The sequence below is a fragment of the Podarcis raffonei genome, chromosome 15 (assembly GCF_027172205.1).
Source record: "Podarcis raffonei isolate rPodRaf1 chromosome 15, rPodRaf1.pri, whole genome shotgun sequence".
NCBI classification, from domain to species: domain Eukaryota; kingdom Metazoa; phylum Chordata; class Lepidosauria; order Squamata; family Lacertidae; genus Podarcis; species Podarcis raffonei.
The window spans coordinates 6128216-6145709 of record NC_070616.1 but is presented as its reverse complement, the minus strand read 5'-3'; the positions used below and the strand labels follow the sequence as shown (position 1 = coordinate 6145709).

The 17494-nt window shown below is 46.2% G+C and overlaps 1 protein-coding gene across 5 annotated transcripts in view; it reads right to left on the bottom strand.

Moving 5' to 3' along the window:
* Nucleotides 1-17494, bottom strand: part of GGNBP2 (gametogenetin binding protein 2) — a 30925-nt gene that overhangs the window by 8649 nt on the left and 4782 nt on the right. For 2 of the 5 annotated variants that reach the window (XM_053367663.1, XM_053367665.1), the window contains exons 3-8: nucleotides 8708-8788; nucleotides 7090-7343; nucleotides 5736-5834; nucleotides 3973-4098; nucleotides 3737-3850; nucleotides 1380-1589 (exon numbers count right to left, since the gene is read on the bottom strand). In XM_053367663.1, the coding sequence (XP_053223638.1) occupies nucleotides 1380-1589; nucleotides 3737-3850; nucleotides 3973-4098; nucleotides 5736-5834; nucleotides 7090-7343; nucleotides 8708-8788 (884 nt within the window). The remainder of the gene's footprint in view (nucleotides 1-1379; nucleotides 1590-3736; nucleotides 3851-3972; nucleotides 4099-5735; nucleotides 5835-7089; nucleotides 7344-8707; nucleotides 8789-17494) is intronic. The other 3 variants (XM_053367664.1, XM_053367667.1, XM_053367666.1) reach the window with 3 other exon arrangements.

Genomic DNA, 17494 nt, shown 5'->3' with positions numbered 1-17494 from the left:
GGAATTCACTTGCTCAACTTAATGATCAGAGGAGGATGAAATAATGCCTTCTGCTAGATCTATTTCCCTTTTTTGAGGGTGGGGGGGAAGGTGCTGCGGGGACAAAGACAGAAAGGCATCCCACACCATTTTTTTCTTTCTTTTTAAAGCAGGGGTTTCCCTAGTACATATATAACTTGTTTTAATGTAAGGGAACTAGAGGTATGATAGGATATCAATGACATTTTGAGAGAGAGAATCTGCGGTCGTAGACCTATAATATTATTTATTAAATTTCTAGACCGCCCTTCATCCAAAGACCACAGGGCTATTTACAATATAAAAACACAAAAATACATACCATAACAAATAATAACCCCCCTGGAGCTAGTTTTGTGCAGCATGTCAATATTCCTAAGTAAAACTGGAGGCAGTAATTCTTTTGAATACCAGTTGATGGAAATCACAGAAGGGGAGCAGGCACATGCATTTGGGTCCTGCATTTGAGATTCCCATTTGGGCACCCGGTTAGCTGCTGTGAAAACAGGTTGCTGGGCTAGATGGGCCACTGGCCTCATCCAGCAAACTCCTATTTCGTCAGTCAGCAAGCAGACAACCATCTTAAAAACTACCCAAAGGCGCATCTGGGCTCATCGTACACATTTCTTGCACAGGCCTTCAGGGGTGGGGAGATCAGAATAAGAATACTGGGGTATTGCAGTTTCATTTAGAAACATGCATGTGATGTGCAACAATTGTAATGCAACTAAGAAAAACCATGCAAAAATTAATACCACCAGCTGACTGTTGCGGAAAACATTTTATCCTAGTTGTCCGCATAAGCCTGGCGGCAATGAACAGTTTCAGTTTTGTGTCCCATGTCAGATGAGCCTTTCCAACTTGGGGGGATGACCAGCAACACTCTTGAAGGTGATCTCCACGATCAAGCTGGGGTATAAGAGTTTGGGCAAGGCAACTTGATTAGGGCTTTGTAAATTAATACAAGGACCTTGACTCCAGCTTAGCTGTGGCCGGACAGCCAGGGCGCACGTTTTAATTGCGCTGAGCTGTGTGTATAAGCAGCCCTGGGACCGCAAGGCGAAGGGCTGGTTAAAAATAGATGCAAATAAACAAAGCTAGAGGTTTGCCTGCAAGTCAACACACCAAGTTAGGGCCCAGATGACACTGCAAATACACACACACAACTCAGAAGCAGTGCTTGCGAGAGGAAGGTGAGCTTGTCTCCCCGCAAAAGGGTCAACAACGCAGCAGAGAGAGATGGAAGAGAGGCACGCACACCACATGTATATATCTGAAATATACATTCAGTAAAAAGGGGAAAAAATATGTTTCAAAAGGAAGCAAAAGTGCTAGATAGCCCACTCTAGCAAATTACATACTCATACCCTCCTGCGAACTCGGGTTCGGCTCGGCCAAGGAGGTGGGCGATGAAGTCTGTCTCGCAGCAGACGTGGATGTGGCGCTCGTGGGGACAGCAGCGCAGCCCCTCGTAGAGAGCGGCACAGTAGCCCTTCTCTTTGCTGCAGTCCAGCTCGCCGATAAGGATGGTGTAAGCCCGCAGGACTTTGTTCTTGCAGTCGGTGCAAAACCTGTTTGGAAAGGGGAAAGAGGACATGTCATGTATGTAAAGGCCTACCTCTGACTGGAGGATGAAGGATTTGTACACAGGGACAGAGGAAGCTGGATTCAGCGTAGTCCAGCCATCTAGGCCAGCACTGTCAACACTGACGGGCAGCAGCTTTCTTTCTCCAAACCTTTATTAGGCATTACAGATATAGACCATCTTAAAATATACACAAATTTTGAAATATATACAAAGAAACAGCCAGGCAAGATATATAGCAACAGAAATTTTTCATTTCATTGTCTTCCCGCTAAACCGTGCCATTTACCACTCCAAGAGATACTACTGACCGAGACTTAGCCACCCTTGCAGTTACCTCCAGATTAATATCAGACAGGTAGAATCTGATATTTTCATTGCGCCATGATGTTAAACTACCCAAAAAGGTGGATAACACGCATTTATGCAGCTGGTTGTACAGTAGACAGTAGAAAATAATGTGTTCTACAGTGTCCGGCACATTCAAATAACATCCGCGGTGTCTATCATTTCTAGGGATGTATAAATATCTGCCCTTAACAAAAGCTGAGGGGAAAACATTCAGTCGGGCTAATATAAATGCCCTGCGTTGGGCTGGAATTATTAACTTTGAGATATAAGTGATCCTGTTACCGGGTGTATTTAAACCATAGACCCTGGGGGAGCAAATTTTATTTACAGCCGACTCAATGTTTTGTTTTTCAGTATCCCTTAATCTAAATTCAAAAGCACGATCTTCAAAATATTTTAGAAGACATGATTAAAATCAAATTGTATTGTTTATAGCTAATTGCTAATGCCTATGTTAACTGAACTTTTCGTTTAGTGAGAAAATAAGAAATAGATAGTCCAGGTAAGGCAACAGGGCTGGGCGAACTCTTTGCCCAGAGTTGCAGCCAATCAGAAGGAACCAGGAGCTCCCTCCGGCACTATGTGGCTGCATCTTGAATATGGGGTGGAACAGTCCACTCCTCTTCCCTTTCTATAATCCCAAATTTTAATTTGCACCTGCATTAACAGCGCCACTGCATCTTTTTAATTTTGGTTTTTTGTTCACTGCGACAAACACAATTTATCTATTGCTTTGAAAGAATTTATACAGCACTTAATAGTTCAAAAACCTCCTTTTTGCAAAAAACAAAACAAAACTTAAAGCAAAACAGACACACACAAAATCTGGGTTGCATTCAACTGAATTAGAGCAAAACCTGTTGGAATTAACAGAGTGAAGCTGCGGCATGTCCATTAATTTTCATAGGTATAATCTGAGCAGGACTAATGTTGGATACAACCCCCTGTGTGTTGTTTTACTGCATCTGGGTCCTTCAGGGACCTGATTCTGCTCATCATCTTCACCCAGCATGCTTTTAAGCAGGGGTCTCATCCAGTCTCAGACTGAGCCGGATGTAAAAGAAGAATCGTTAGGGCGCTTCCAAGCCGCCGCTATTGTCAGGCTGGATCCAAACCACATACTGGGAAAAATTGGATTATACAATTAAAGCTGATTTGCAGTTTGTGCATAACTCACCTTTTAAAACATTGTAGACTTTTTACATTAAGTACAATGACAAGAAGTAGTATTTATTTGTTTATTGCATTTACAGCCCACCTTTCCCCCAGAGAGCTCAAGGCCTATATGCTTCCGCTTCCTCCCCATTTTCTCCTCACAGCAAACCTGTGAGGTAAATTAGGCTGAGAATGAACAGCTAGGCCTGAGGTAACCCAGTGAGTGCTTTGGGGCTGAGCGGGGATTTGAATCCTGGTCTCCCAGGTCTCGGTTTAATGCTCTAACCACTGCACCACATGGTACCACAGGGAAATGCTTGATACAACATGGTATAACCTCAGTGCAAGCTTTGTACAAAAGCTAAATATTCAAGCCGTCTGGGAGCCCCGTTCCCCTCTCCCTCAGCAGTGTGCTCCTCCAGGAAGGGCCCCGTAAGCCCCTTAGCCGCTGACGCAAAAATATGTTACACGAACTCTAAGGAGCTTCAGAAACTGGCCGAGATTTCACACATGCATATAAGCCGTTTTTAAAAAAAACAAAAATCCACCTCTGGAGCAACTTTGCTGGACAGAGAGGTAAGAGACTCGAGCGCCACGCTAAGAAAACACACTTTTCCATTTGCTCACCTGTGTTTCCGGAGGTAAGTTTCTAATGTTTCTAACAGACAGCTGGAGTCGATTAAAACTACTTCGTCTCTGCACTCCTGAGACATCAGCTCCCACACGTCCATCCAGCAACCCCTGCAGGGGAGGAGGGGAAAGTGGCGCCGGTTAAAGCAGAACGAAGCCGCCCCAAGTGTGGAGGGCTGGAGGCAACGGGAACACGCCGCGCCCTGAGCCCAGCTGCCGCCGGTTCCCTTTACCTGGCTGCTCCTTGGAAAGGTCCATAGTAGAAAGTGATCCTACACCTGCTCTCCTTCCTGTCGTCTTCACTACTTCTTTTATCTGCACCTAACTTCTCTGCACTCAGGGCGCTACCGTTCCCTTCGCTGCAGCACACAGTGTTAAGACAAGAATTTAGCGGCTACGTCAGTGGGCACAACAACTCTCCTGACCCTTAGGAGCACCATTCAAAGGGCTGCTACGGCTGACCCGGAAAGCCCTAAATGGCTTCACCCCCATCATCCAGCCCGGACACTGAGATCCAACTCCAAGGGCCTTCTAGCATTTCCCTCACTGCAATATGTGTTTTTAACTTGGTATTTTTACTCTGTGAACCACCCTGAGATCTTGTTATGAAGGACAGTACATAAATCTAATAAATAATAATAATAACCCCCAGGGAGAGGGCCTTCTCAGTTGGGGCGCCCGTCCTGTGAAATGGCCTCCCAGCAGACACCTGAAGGCAGCCCTGTATAGCGAAGTTTTCAATATTTGATGTTTTTATATCTGTTCGAAACTGCCCCGAGTGGCTGGGGCAACCCAGCCAGATGGGCAGGGTATAAATAAAATAATAATAATAATAATAATAATAAATAATAATAATAATAATAGTTGTTGTTGTTAGTTTGCCCCAGCTCTTGGGGACTGGGGGAAAGCAAGGGAATCTCATTCATTTAAAAGCCCCACATTGAATGGAATCATTTCCTTCCAACCCAGGAGCAAACCGTAAGATCTAATGCAGCCTTACACACTTGGTGCCTTGGAGGACACCTGCCAATAGCCCCAGCCAGGACAGCAGTGTTTGGTTGGGATTGCCAATCTCACCTGTCCCAGCCAGCACCAGGAACTGTAATCTAAGAGCACCAGGTTGTGGGAGGCTGATCTAGCGCCATAGAGGTATTTGGGTGGGGGGACAAAACCCCACCACCATTTGAATAAAAGATACTTTTGAAGTGGAGGTGGAACAAACACCAAAGACCTACTTTTCCATGAGCCTGTTATTTGAGGTCTGCTGCAACAGCCTCGGCGGCTACGCTCTGTCTCCACTGTGCGAGGCCATACGCCTCAGAGTACCAGTTACTGGAAATCGCAACCAGGGAGGAGTGAGCTGCTGCACTCCAGTCCTGTTTTGGGCTTCCCGGAAGAGGCATCTGGTTGGCCACTATGGAGACAGGATGCAGGACCAAATGGGCCCCAGCAGGACTCTTCCCAAGACTTTGCTCTGATTCAGCAGAGCTCCTTTTATACTCTTATTTTGGATGACTTGTAAGCAAAACAGCTCAAGTCAGGCTACCAGACTAGGCTTGTCTTTCTAGAGTCACATTTGCCGGAGGGGGGCAGCTTCTACTTAGGTTTATTATGATTTAATAAATTCTACCCCACCCTGCCACCCAAAAGCTGGAAGGTGGGATGATTTATTAAATTTGTATCATGGCCCTCCATCCGTGGAGCGGTTCACAACATAAAGCTACAATATAGGGAGACAGACTGCTTTGCTTTGCATACCCGCACTTTTAGGATGTCCCAGAACTATTCTGAGTACTTTAACAGAGCATCCGTGTATGGGCATGGTTCTTAAATTGTGTGTTAAACCTTGCACATTTCAGCTGCCAAGCTTCTTCCACCCGAATTCCTCACTGCACTGCTTCCAGCAGCTTACAAAGCCACTTGACTGGGAAGGTGCTACCCCTCCTGCTCATGGAAGAGCCCCCTTCCTGGTGTCTGCTGCGTCTAAAGAACTTACCCCAAGGGCTTGGGTTTGTGTGTGTCCAAGGAGTGCAGCTGGCACCTCTTGTTCTTCTTACTTTTCGGAATCGCATCAATCATTTCATTTAACTTGGACCTTTAAAAAAAAAAACGCCACAGAGAGGTATAGAAGATATTGCAGAAGCCCGCTGCGCAATTAATTTACGGCTGAGTATTAGCATTAGTATTAGTATTAGGGACGCGGGTGGCGCTGTGGGTTAAACCACAGAGCCTAGGACTTGCCGATCAGACGGTGAGCGGTTCAAATCCCCGCGACGGGGTGAGCTCCCGTTGCTCGGTCCCTGCTCCTGCCAACCTAGCAGTTCGAAAGCACATCAAAGTGCAAGTAGATAAATAGGTACTGCTCCAGCGGGAAGGTAAACGGCGCTTCCGTGCATTGCTCTGGTTCACCAGAAGCGGCTTATGTCATGCTGGCCACATGACCCGGAAGCTGTCTGTGGACCAGCGCCGGCTCCCTCAGCCAATAAAGCGAGATGAGCGCCGCAACCCCAGAGTCGACCACAACTGGACCCAACAGTCAGGGGTCCCTTTACCTTTTTATTAGCATTTTACTGCTGCTCACGAATTAAAACTTTATAAGGCTGCAAAGCAAAAGCCTATAAAAACATTAGACTGTTGGCGGATTTTATTTCCTTCCTCCCATGTTTATTTTAACAAGGTTTGTGGTAACGCGGAGCTGGGCTTTTTCACTGGCAGCACCAGTGTCCTATAAGGCCTGCCCTGCTGAAATACGAGAGTCCCTGACCCCCATCAATATTGGGATTCTGCCGGCTCCTGCAGGCGCACCTCTTTAGGAAAGCCCTCTCCGGAAATGAACTTCTGGTTTCATCGTTCTGTTTTGATTGTCGGGCTTTTGAATTGCTTGTTTTGTTACCTATTTTAATTAAGGGTTTAATTAATGTTTATTGTGTATTTTAATTACAGATCGGATTTACCGTTTTAAACTGCTGAGAAGCCATTCTGGCATATAAATTAATAACAACTTAGTAACAGCAACAAATTATTGTTGTTAGTAGTAATAGTAGTTCCTTCCATCTGTGATCTGCTTTTACACCAGGGGTGGAGAATCAACAGCCTTCCAGATCTTGCTGGACTCTATTCCATCATCAGCCCTAGAAAGCAGCTGTTGGGTCAATGACCAGGGATGATAGGAGCTGAACTCCAAGATAAGACTCTTAATCTTAGGGTCACGGGTTCAATCCTCATGTTGGGCAACAGGATTTATGCACTGCATGGGGTTGGACTAGATGACCCTTGGGATCCCAATTCTGTGATTCTGCCCTAAGCCAGCCCACAAACTAGTGACGGCCACACTGCCCCCTTCGGCGTACCCGTGCACGTAGAACAGCGTGTAGAGCTTCTTCGCATCCCTCATGCAGCTCGGAGTGACAGAGAGGACTCCCTTGGACCCGACGGTGAGGGGTTCGAGGGCAGGGTTCCCCGACTCCACGAGCTGAGAGAAGAGGCGCTCCACGCTCCGGCGGCAGCCGACGCAGGGGACAAGCTGAGAGAGAGCACTCAAGACTTCGCGCGATGTCACCATCATGGCAATATTCAGGTCCTGCTGCTTGAGCATGCTGTGCCGCTAGGGAGAAAGAGAGAAATGAGGTTCTTCTTCTCTCTCTTTTTGTAAAGGCCTGGTTACATTTATTCTGTTTCATTATTGCATTTATATCGTCCCACCTTTCCTCCAAGCAGCTCAGGGTAGCTGCTTCGGTTCCTTCTGCATCTCCTTGTCATCCTCACAACATCCCAGTAAGGTAGGACAGGCTGAGAGGGAGTGGCTGACCCCCAGGTCACCAAGCTGAGATTCATGGTCAAGAGGGGATTTTGAACCCTGGCCTGCCAGGTCCCTCTGATACTAACCACTACACTGCTATGCAGAACTCTATACACTGAAGCTGCACTCTCTTCAAAAATGTAGCTCCTTGGCTCCACAGTAAACAAAAGAGCACAGGTGTTTTTTTTGTTGTAGCCTCTCTTTATTCAGTATATTGTTCTGCATTTAACTGACCTGTTTGTTTTTATCTTTTACTCCTGCCTCACAAACTGCTTTTTTTTTGTACATTTGCATGCTAAAAACTCACTGCCATTAGCGAGAAGGGCGATCAGTTGAAACACCTTTTGTAAAGAGACATGGGCCCCATCCACATGATACATTTAAAGCAGTATCATCTCACTTTCAACAGCTGTTGCTTCCCCCAAAGGATTCTGGGGACTGTAGTTTGTTACAGGCACTGAGAGTTGTTAGGAGACCCCTAATTCCTGTCCTCTCGTGGAGCTACAATTCCTAGAGGGGTTTAACAAGCAATCCCTCTCCCGATGGAACTCTGGAAAATCCAAAAATTACCTCTATGGAGTGACTACATAAATAAGCCATGGCAATCAGCTTTAATGCCAAAATTAATTTATTGTTTAAGATCAAAAGAAGCAGGATATAGATGGAACAAATTTGTGAAAGTATGGCCTCTGCTTATACTGAGCAACTTTTAGCTCTCTAACATTCCATGTGGTTTTGATATGTTTAATGAGATTAAACTTATTTTTTTTAGTGTTAGAAACACACATGCTGCTAAAGACAATTCAAGGTTAAGTAAGAAAAATAAAGAATGGATAGGGTTTTTAAAAATATCAGCACAAGCTAAGATTTTTTTTTACACCCCCCTGGCTGTAACACAGTAAGTTTGCAATTGTGAAAGAAATATTTTTCTTTTCTTAATCTTTGTTTTGGTGTTGTGGTTATGACAATCGTAATCGTGGTAGAAATGTTTTGTGGTTTTTTTCTGCTGCTGCGGTCAAAGTAACTAAACATGCCGTGGCATTTGTCCAATAAAGCAACAAACGAACGAATGCACAATTTAAACAAAAATGAAAAAAATCTTAGGAGAGCAATCACATTACTGGGAACATTTTGGTGCTCGGCTTTCGAGGTGCATGGCAGCAACCTACCTGGATGAACTGCTTTAACTGAGCCCCACTGTTCTGATGCCCATCAAGGTTAAGCACGTTATCAGGAAACTCCATCACCATCTGCAAGGAAAAAAGAAGACACGGGAGTGAGGCCTCCAGGTGTCACACACCCAGCCAGATGCCACCAGAGGGGTGCAGGGGGAAAAAACCCCAGAAAAAGTTGTAAGCAGTGTGAAAAAGCCCAAACTTGAGATGAAATGGAATAGTGCATTTAGCAATGATCTTGATTTTAAGCAAAAGTTATTTTCAAAGTCCGACCATCTATTGCAGCAGTCTTATCAGACTTAGGACCCACCTTTTAGCCAAACATGCATTTGGGGACCCATTTCCTAATATGTTACCATATACCTGCCTGGTGGTAGTGCTCTTGTTGCTACCCACCTTGGATCACGCCATAACCTGTGGTAGGTCCCAACTCACTAACTGAAGTGGTCTACTGCACTTCAAAGCACACCCAGATTTCTCCTGGGCTGGATCTACACTGACCTTCTAAACGTTTTCTTTTAAAAACACGTTCTATAATGCTTAATAGTGGTTTTCCATTGCCGGTGGTTCGCTGCTCTGCAGCGCCCTCTGATGTCACATTTTAACAACGCATTTTTAACATTATAAACGACAAGTGTAGATCTGCCCCTGGTTCCCACTTTCTAGAGATTCTTTAGACACAGCTCCCCTCACTCGTAATCATTTTTACACCATGTCAAGAGATCTGCTGCACTGGACAGCATTTATGCTCCTAGAAAGGTAGGCAGCAGTCTTGCACAGAGTCAGCCCACTGGTCCATCTAGCTCAGGATGTTGTGCTGTCGGACCACAGCTTCCATCATCCCCAATCATTGGCTACACTGGCTAAGGATGATGGGAGGTGTAGTCCTACCCAAAGAACTCTGGTCTACACTGACTGGAGGCAGCTCTCCGGGGTTTCAGACTGGGGACATTCTCAGCCTTGTCAATTCTGGGGACAGAAGGTGGGACCTTCTGCATGCAAAGCAGATGCCCTCCGATTGCGCTGCAACTTGTTCCTAACCAGGTTCAGTCCTCACGGTTCAGCATTAAGGACACTGGTATCCGCCTGTCTTGAAAGATAGTGGAGCGTGCCTGTGGGGGTGAAGTCAAACTGCTGGAGAATCACAGCAGCTGCTGTGGCTGTGAAGATCCGTCATGCTGCATTTGTAGCACCAAAGTGACCTCTCTGGGGTGCAAGCCTGGGCACTATGTATGGAGGTCCTGGGCTGCCCAGATGACAAGACACCCCTCAGCCTTGCTGATGTGGTCCAAAGGGAAGCAGAGCAATATGTCTGGCACCACTTGGCTGCAGGAGTTGCCGGAAAGAGGCATACAAAGTTCCATCCAACCATCTTAGGGATTCTGCTCCCAATCTGTGGAGGGTTTACTCCATAGTCATTTCTTCTCCCAAAGATGTCCCACGAGGCAGCGGAGATTTAGGAGCAGAGTTTTTCATCTCCTAGATGGGCTACCTTCCCAGGTGGATGAGCCCCATCTGCCCCCCACTTCCCGCTATAGCACATGCAGAAACTGCCTTCAGTCTTGACTGTTGGGTCTTATCTGCTCCACCAGCCAGAACCTGTCTTCGCATGCAGGGGAAGTCCCTAACTCACCAAGGGTTTGAGACCCATCAGCTACTCTCATCTGGTTTAGCCAGCCAGTTAAACAGGAACAATGGAAACTGCCTTATACCAAGTCAGACCATTGGTCCATCTAGCTCAGTACTGTCAACACTGACTGGCAGTGGCTCTCCAGGGCTGTAGGCAGGGAGTCTTTCTTTAGCACAACCTGGAGATGCTGGGGATTGAACCCGGAAGCTTTTGCATGCGCAGCAGGTGCTCTACCCCCTAAGCTGCAGTCCTTCTGCTTATCAAAGGGCTTGTGCAATTCCTAAGTAGTCAGCAGCCTCCAAACGCCACGCAAGAGTAAGTGATCCAACGGCTTAATTACAGCAACAAAATTACAGAGCGGGAATCACGCACGTGTGACAGCTTAATGGTGGGGGAGAAGCCAATTCTCCCAAAGTGCCAATTTAGGAGCGCATTAATTAAAAACAAGTGACTCCAAGGTACAATGTTTTCTACTCCTGTAGCCTTGCGTGAGGGGGGACGGACGGCTGGGAACAAGGACTACCCTGCAGATTTACACTAATTGGCACAGCGCTTTGTGACACTTCCGGATTTGATTCCTACTTGGTAAATCTACACCCAACAAGGGCTGGCAGGTCTGCCTTGTGAGGCAGGGAAACGGGCATCCCCTGAGAATCTCTCGCTTTTGAGCTCTTGGCAAACACAAGCTGGAAGAGTGTGCAGGAGCATCCTACTCCAGCAGTGAGTGTGTGAAGAAGGCTTCCGCATATCAGAAGTTTGGACTACAGAAGTCCTGAACAAAGAAGGTACAACTGTGTCTCCCTTTTCCAAGGACCCTCCACCCCCTTCTGCCTTAATTTGGATGGTAACACAGTCTGCCTTATGGATCTGGCACACTTTCATTTCCCCGTCGCCTTTCAAAGGAAACCCCCAGGAACTTCTGAACTGGAGCTGGGGGTGTCATTAATGAAAACACACATCTCAAAGCCAGTTCTGCACAGGTGGCTCTTGAGAACCAGAACTACAGAACCAGAAAGAATCAAATTGCTTTTTAATAAGGTGCATGTGGGGGTTCTTTTTTTGGGGGGGGGATTTCACCAAGTTAAGATCTAGCTTCAAGCTTGAGCACTTAAAAATAAAAAACCTGCAATTCAGTTAACACCTTTAACACATTTCTCTTCAGTGGAATGTCTGGTGGCCCCTTTGAGGTGTAACAGGTGAAAGCAAAGCGGCCTGGCTTTGTTATTTTCATTTTCCAAACAAAAATCATGATAGCCATGTTCAAAAATCTGACAGGCTGTCACATGGATGATGGGGGCAAGCTTGTTTCCTGCTGCTCCAGAGGGTAGGACCCAAATGAATGGATTCAGATTGCTACAAAGGAGATTCCAATTCAAGCTTAGAAAGAACTTTTGGATGGTAAGAGCTGTTCAAAAGGGGAAGGGACTAACTCAGAAGGTGGTGGGCTCCCCTTCACTGGAGGTTTTTAAAGAAAGGTTTGATGGTCACCTGTCAGGGATTAATCAGCTGTGATTCCTGCATTGCAAGGGGTTGGACTAGATGACCCTTGGTTCCCTTCCAAGTATACAATTCTTTATTCTATGTAACTATAAGTAGCGTTAAACTAGCCTAGCTAAAAATGAGTTCTGTTTCATTTTCTCTTCTCTGTGTACTTTGGCTCGGCAGTTGTTCAAAGAGGTCCAAAAGTTACCCTACGCAGACAGCATTCCATGTGCTTCGCAACTGTGGCATAACAGTGACAACTAGTCACTGTCTGAGCTCCTGCCCTGTGAAATATCACTTTTAATTACCACCCTGCACGGTTTCATGCCACTACAGCACATGCCCACATCCGAAACAGCCCTGCCTCGATTCTGAGCGTGCAAAAATATTCTTAGCATTTGTCCTTCTGGATTTCACAGCATCCCAAGTTATTTCGCTCAAAGTTCACACATCACAGTAAGCCGCAAACCATGGTTTACTGAGCATAAGCAAAACTGTGCCCACTTCATCCTCCCCATTCACACTGGGACCCAATTTCCAACTTAGCAACCTGCCTGAACCAAGGGCTGTGGTTTTCATCTGCTCTTAACAAACCATGATCTATAAGTAAAGGTTTGTTCTGCAACGTGGTTTCATGGGAGCAAAACCAAACCAATATCCCAGGTCCAAATTAGAAGGAACAACAGAGGCCTCTTGGGCACACACGCAGCAAACTGGACTAGAGTCTCCTACTTCCATTGCCTTCTCCTCTCTGTGGTGCCACTGTCCTCTGAAGTGCACTGGGTGGTTATCTGGGAGAAGAACCATTTCAGTAGTGGCACCTTGATGTTGGAACCAACTTCCAAATGAGATCCTGCCCCCCGGATGCCTACCTTGAGGCGATGGGAGATAAATTTGACCTGGTTTGAATCTAAATGAGACTCTACCTAATTTGCACAAACTCAGCTATCCATCACAATTTGCCAATTCACCAAATATTGCAATGCAGTTCCCCAACCAAGTCACATGCACAAAAATGCACATGGTAGGTCAGGTGTACATTTTTAAACGCACATATTGGTGAAATTAATGTACAAAAATACATTGTAGGGGGGGAACAGCTTGCAAAAATTGGAATATTCAGCAAAGTTGCATACGAAGACATGTGCATTAGAAATTCAGACACAAACGTTGAAGAATTTTCATAGCCATTTTCATGAAGATCTTAAAAAAACAACAACCTCAAACTGATGTGAAATTCTGGAGAGCTGAATTTAAGACTGGAAGAAGAAGAAACCGAAATGGAGAGATGTGCTTCTCCCTATTTGGTTTCATTTTTCATCACAAAGTCAAAGACCATTTTATGTCCCCAGAGCTTCTCATCTAATCTGGTTTCTTAAAATAAAATAAATATATATATATTGCTGTTTTTATGCTACTCTCTAGATTCACTGCTTGTGTGTTTATTGAATATCTGGCTTATGTGGAAAGCCACTCAGTGTTTGGAGGGCAAGGGGAAGAAATCCCCAGAATGAATTTATGGAAGGCGAGGAGCACACCTTACCAACCCCCAACTCCACCCCAGATCTCCCTCTTCGAAGCCAACCACAAAAAGCCTTATCTTGCAAGTGGCAGCCTTGATCCTTCAGAAGGTCAGAGGTCACTGAGAAGAGAAGAATGACTCATGCTCCCAGAAGGCAAAGGAGTGAACTTTGGTCCAATCCAACATTCCCACTGCCTTATGAGCACAAACACAGACTCCTTTGATATTTGCAAGGATCTTTTCTGTCCTTTAAACTTTGCAGTTGGGGAACCTGTTACCACCAGCACCCAGATGTTGTTGGGGGTTCCCAACTCAGCCCCAGCCAATGTGGCAACGGGCCAGGAATGATGGGAGCTTTTCTAAAATATCTGCTTAACCCTTTCTCTAGCCATATGCGACGTACAGTACAGAGAAGTATTTAAAAGTAGGTGGGGACAGCTCTTCCAAACAGACCGTGTTAGAAACTCAGGTATATAAGCTAATTGCCAAATGGCACCTTAAACCTAGGTAACAGTTGCCACAATGGAATGCCTAGGTGCCTTTTTTCCAATGATATTAATTTATTTAATTTATTATTATTATTACAGTGGTACCTCAGGTTACATACGCTTCAGGTTACAGACTCCGCTAACCCAGAAATAGTGCTTCAGGGTAAGAACTTTGCTTCAGGATGAGAACAGAAATCGTGCTCCGGCGGTGCGGCAGCAACAGGAGGCCCCATTAGCTAAAGTGGTGCTTCAGGTTAAGAACAGTTTCAGGTTAAGAATGGACCTCTGGAACGAATTAAGAACTTAACCCGAGGTACCACTGCACTATTATTATTACTGATTTCACTTCTATACTAGCTTCCCGTGCTATACTAGCGTTTCCGTGCGCTGCTCTGGTTCACCAGAAGAGGCATAGTCATGCTGGCCACATGACCCGGAAGCTGTGTGCAGACAAATGCAGGCTCCCTCGGCCTAGAGAGCGAGATGAGCACGCAACCCCAGAGTCGTCCACGACTGGACCTAATAGACAGGGGTACCTTTACCTTTATACTGCTTTATATTTTAAAGAAAAAATCTCAAGCGGTTTAAAGGTAAAGGTAAAGGGACCCCTGACAGTTAGGTCCAGTCGCGGACGACTCTGGGGTTGCGCCGCTCATCTCGCTTTACTGGCCGAGGGAGCCAGCGTACAGCTTCCGGATCATGTGACCAGCATGACTAAGCCGCTTCTGGCGAACCAGAGCAACAGTTTACAACACATCAAAGAATACAAATTCAAGCTTCAAGGAAAATATTTCAGATCCTTCTATAAGTGACTTTTGGCTTTCCCCATATTTATTTGCCTACTTAATTTATAGAGTTGACCCATAGCAGAAGTGCTCTAGGAAGCCAGTGTGGTGTAGTGGTTAGGGTCTGACCAGGACATGGGAGATCAGGGTTCAAATCCCCTCAGTCATGAAGCTCATTGAGTGACCTGGGGCCAGTTAGAGCCTCTTAACCTACCTCACTGGGTTGATGCAGGGAGGAAAGGTGTGGTATAAATGCGATAAATAAGCTCTCCTGTTTACCTGCTTAAGAAAGCTGGAGGGGCCAGTTAGATGGAAATGTTGGTCAACAACCTGACATCTAGAGATCTCCATGTGGTCGCAATTGGACCTGCGCCAGTCGCAAAACGCACCTGGCACCTGGGTAATTTCTAACACTGCATAGAGGGAAGGGGACTAGCTCTGCACTATAGTAACCCATCACTATATCAAAGTAACTATATCAAAGGAAAGGATATGAGCCTTGACACAGAAACTGAGCAACACTCATGCAAAGGGAAGAGGACACAGCTCAGCAGCAGAGCAGCCCCAAGTTCAAATCCTGGCATGTCCAGGTTCTCAGGTATTGGGAGAGCCCTCCAGATGTTGCTGAACTACAACTCCCATCATTCCCAGCCAACATGACCTACAGTCAGGGATTATGGGAGCTGCTGTCCAAAATACCTGGTGCGCGATGCTTCTGGTCTACATCGACTGGCACCAGCCCCTGCCCACAATTCTAGCCAGCTTGCAAGCTGCTGCTCACCTAGGGCACCCAAGCAGCACCTCCAGGTGACCAGGCAACAAAGTTTTGCAACCCGGAAGTGTGTTCCCCCCGCCACACACACGTCCTGCTCTGCTCATGTTTCCAGTGGGCCACAAATTAATCCTGGTACGTGCTGACTGTTGACAACTACCAAATATATTTGGAACGTGGCAAATAGTATGGATTTGCACGGCTGCCACTGTCCAAGTCCAGGCAGCTGTGGGAAGGGAGAAGCTGGAGGCACAGAGGCAGCGGAACAAAAGGGAAGCTTTCACAGCCAGCTTCTGACGTGACACATTCATCAGGGTGTCCCCAGCTTGGGGCTCTGCAGGTGTGTTAGACCAAGCTTTTAAGTCTCAAATGTAAGAGAGTTCTTAGATCAAGAGGCGGCTGTCAGTTCAGTGGGAACCAGTTAAAATGGTTCATTTCATACAAATCCTTCCACCAAAATGTAACATGCCTCACCTGAGCTTGGGGCTACAGCAGACACCTAGCCATAGCGCCGAGTCCCCAAATCTAAGGCCCGCAACTGGTAACCACATTGCAGGACACACAGTGACCCATTTCAGCACCTTTTGAGATGTTAGACATCTCAAAGAGTTATTAAAGTACAGTGAAATCCTAGCCATTTTTTGCTGGGAAGTTAAATATGCCTCTGTGCCCAGTGTTAGAAACTCTAATATATAAGCTAGGTTACGGTCGCCACAACGGAATGTTTATTTGCCCGGGGGGGGGGACTAGAGGACCCCCAGGGGTACCTTACAACACTACAATTCTATGATTCTATGATCTCAACTACATTGCTTGACTGTAGCTTGCTCTTACAACAATTCACTTGTCCCAGTATCCAGGATGGAGAAACACATACTGTGGAAATAGAAACGGTGTTAACTATGGACTAAGGCAGAGGTTTTTCAACTGTGGTCGCCCAGAAATCTCCATGTAGTGGCAACTGGACCCAGGCCAGTAGCAAAACACACTTGGCGCCTGGCTAATTTCTAACACTGACTGTGTCTAATGGGGTCTTATGCCCTACCCAATTAAGGGTGTTTAGGATTGCAGCTTTGTAAGGCTGTATACAGTGGTACTTCTGTTTACGAATGCTTCGGGTTACAAACGCTTCGGGTTACGAACTCCGCTAACCCGGAAGTAGCTGCTCCTGGTTGCAAACTTTGCCGCAGGATGCAAACGGAAATCGCACGACAGAGGTGTGCGCACAGTGGGAGGCCCCATTAGCAAAAGCGTGCCTCAGGATAAGAACGGTTTCAGCTTAAGAACGGACCTCCAGAACAAATTAAGTTCGTAACCAGAAGTACCACTGTACATGCTATGTCTCCAAAGCCTGTTTGAAGACCGTTCTTTTCCTCAAATAATTAGGGGCACCATAGTTTGTTAAGGGTTGCTGGGCACTGTAACTCGGGGAGTGGTACACTAGAGTGCCCAGAATTCTTAGAGGGAAAGAATGTTAAAGGTGTAGCGTATACATAGCCTTAATCATCACTCCATTAAGCCTGTCTGCAGCGATCGGATGAAATACTGGATCCAAACATATTATGACATAATCTGCATACGGGAAGAGGAAGGAAGCTCCCTGTGCAGAATGAGGCCTCCGGTGAGGTCCAGGCTGCGGGCACATCTGCTTCTTATTGGGGGGGGGAAGCGATGTGTATGAGGACACAGCTACATCTTGCAGCAGTGGTGTAGAAGAAGGAATTTCAGCATGACACGCACAAATGAAAATTTGTTATTAAAAGGTGCCGTCCAGTTGTCCAGGTTAAACCAGGAAAGAGGACCTGGCTCATAGAGTGCCAAAGGATAGTGGCATTCATGGAGCTGAAGGCTATTAAGCCACAATGGCTTGGTGCTCTCTCCAGCATGCCAGGTCCAGAAGAAAAGCTGCTGGGAATCACAGGTGGGAGAGTAGTGATGTTGCACTCAGGTCCTGCGTGTGGTTATCTGGTTTGAACAGCATGCTGGACAAGACGGGCCATTGGCCTGACTCAGCAGGGCTCCTCCTACATTCTTAAACCACATCACCAGGGACCGCCATGGGATGCTGAGTTGTAATCTTAGAAGCTGCCCAGTGATTTCCT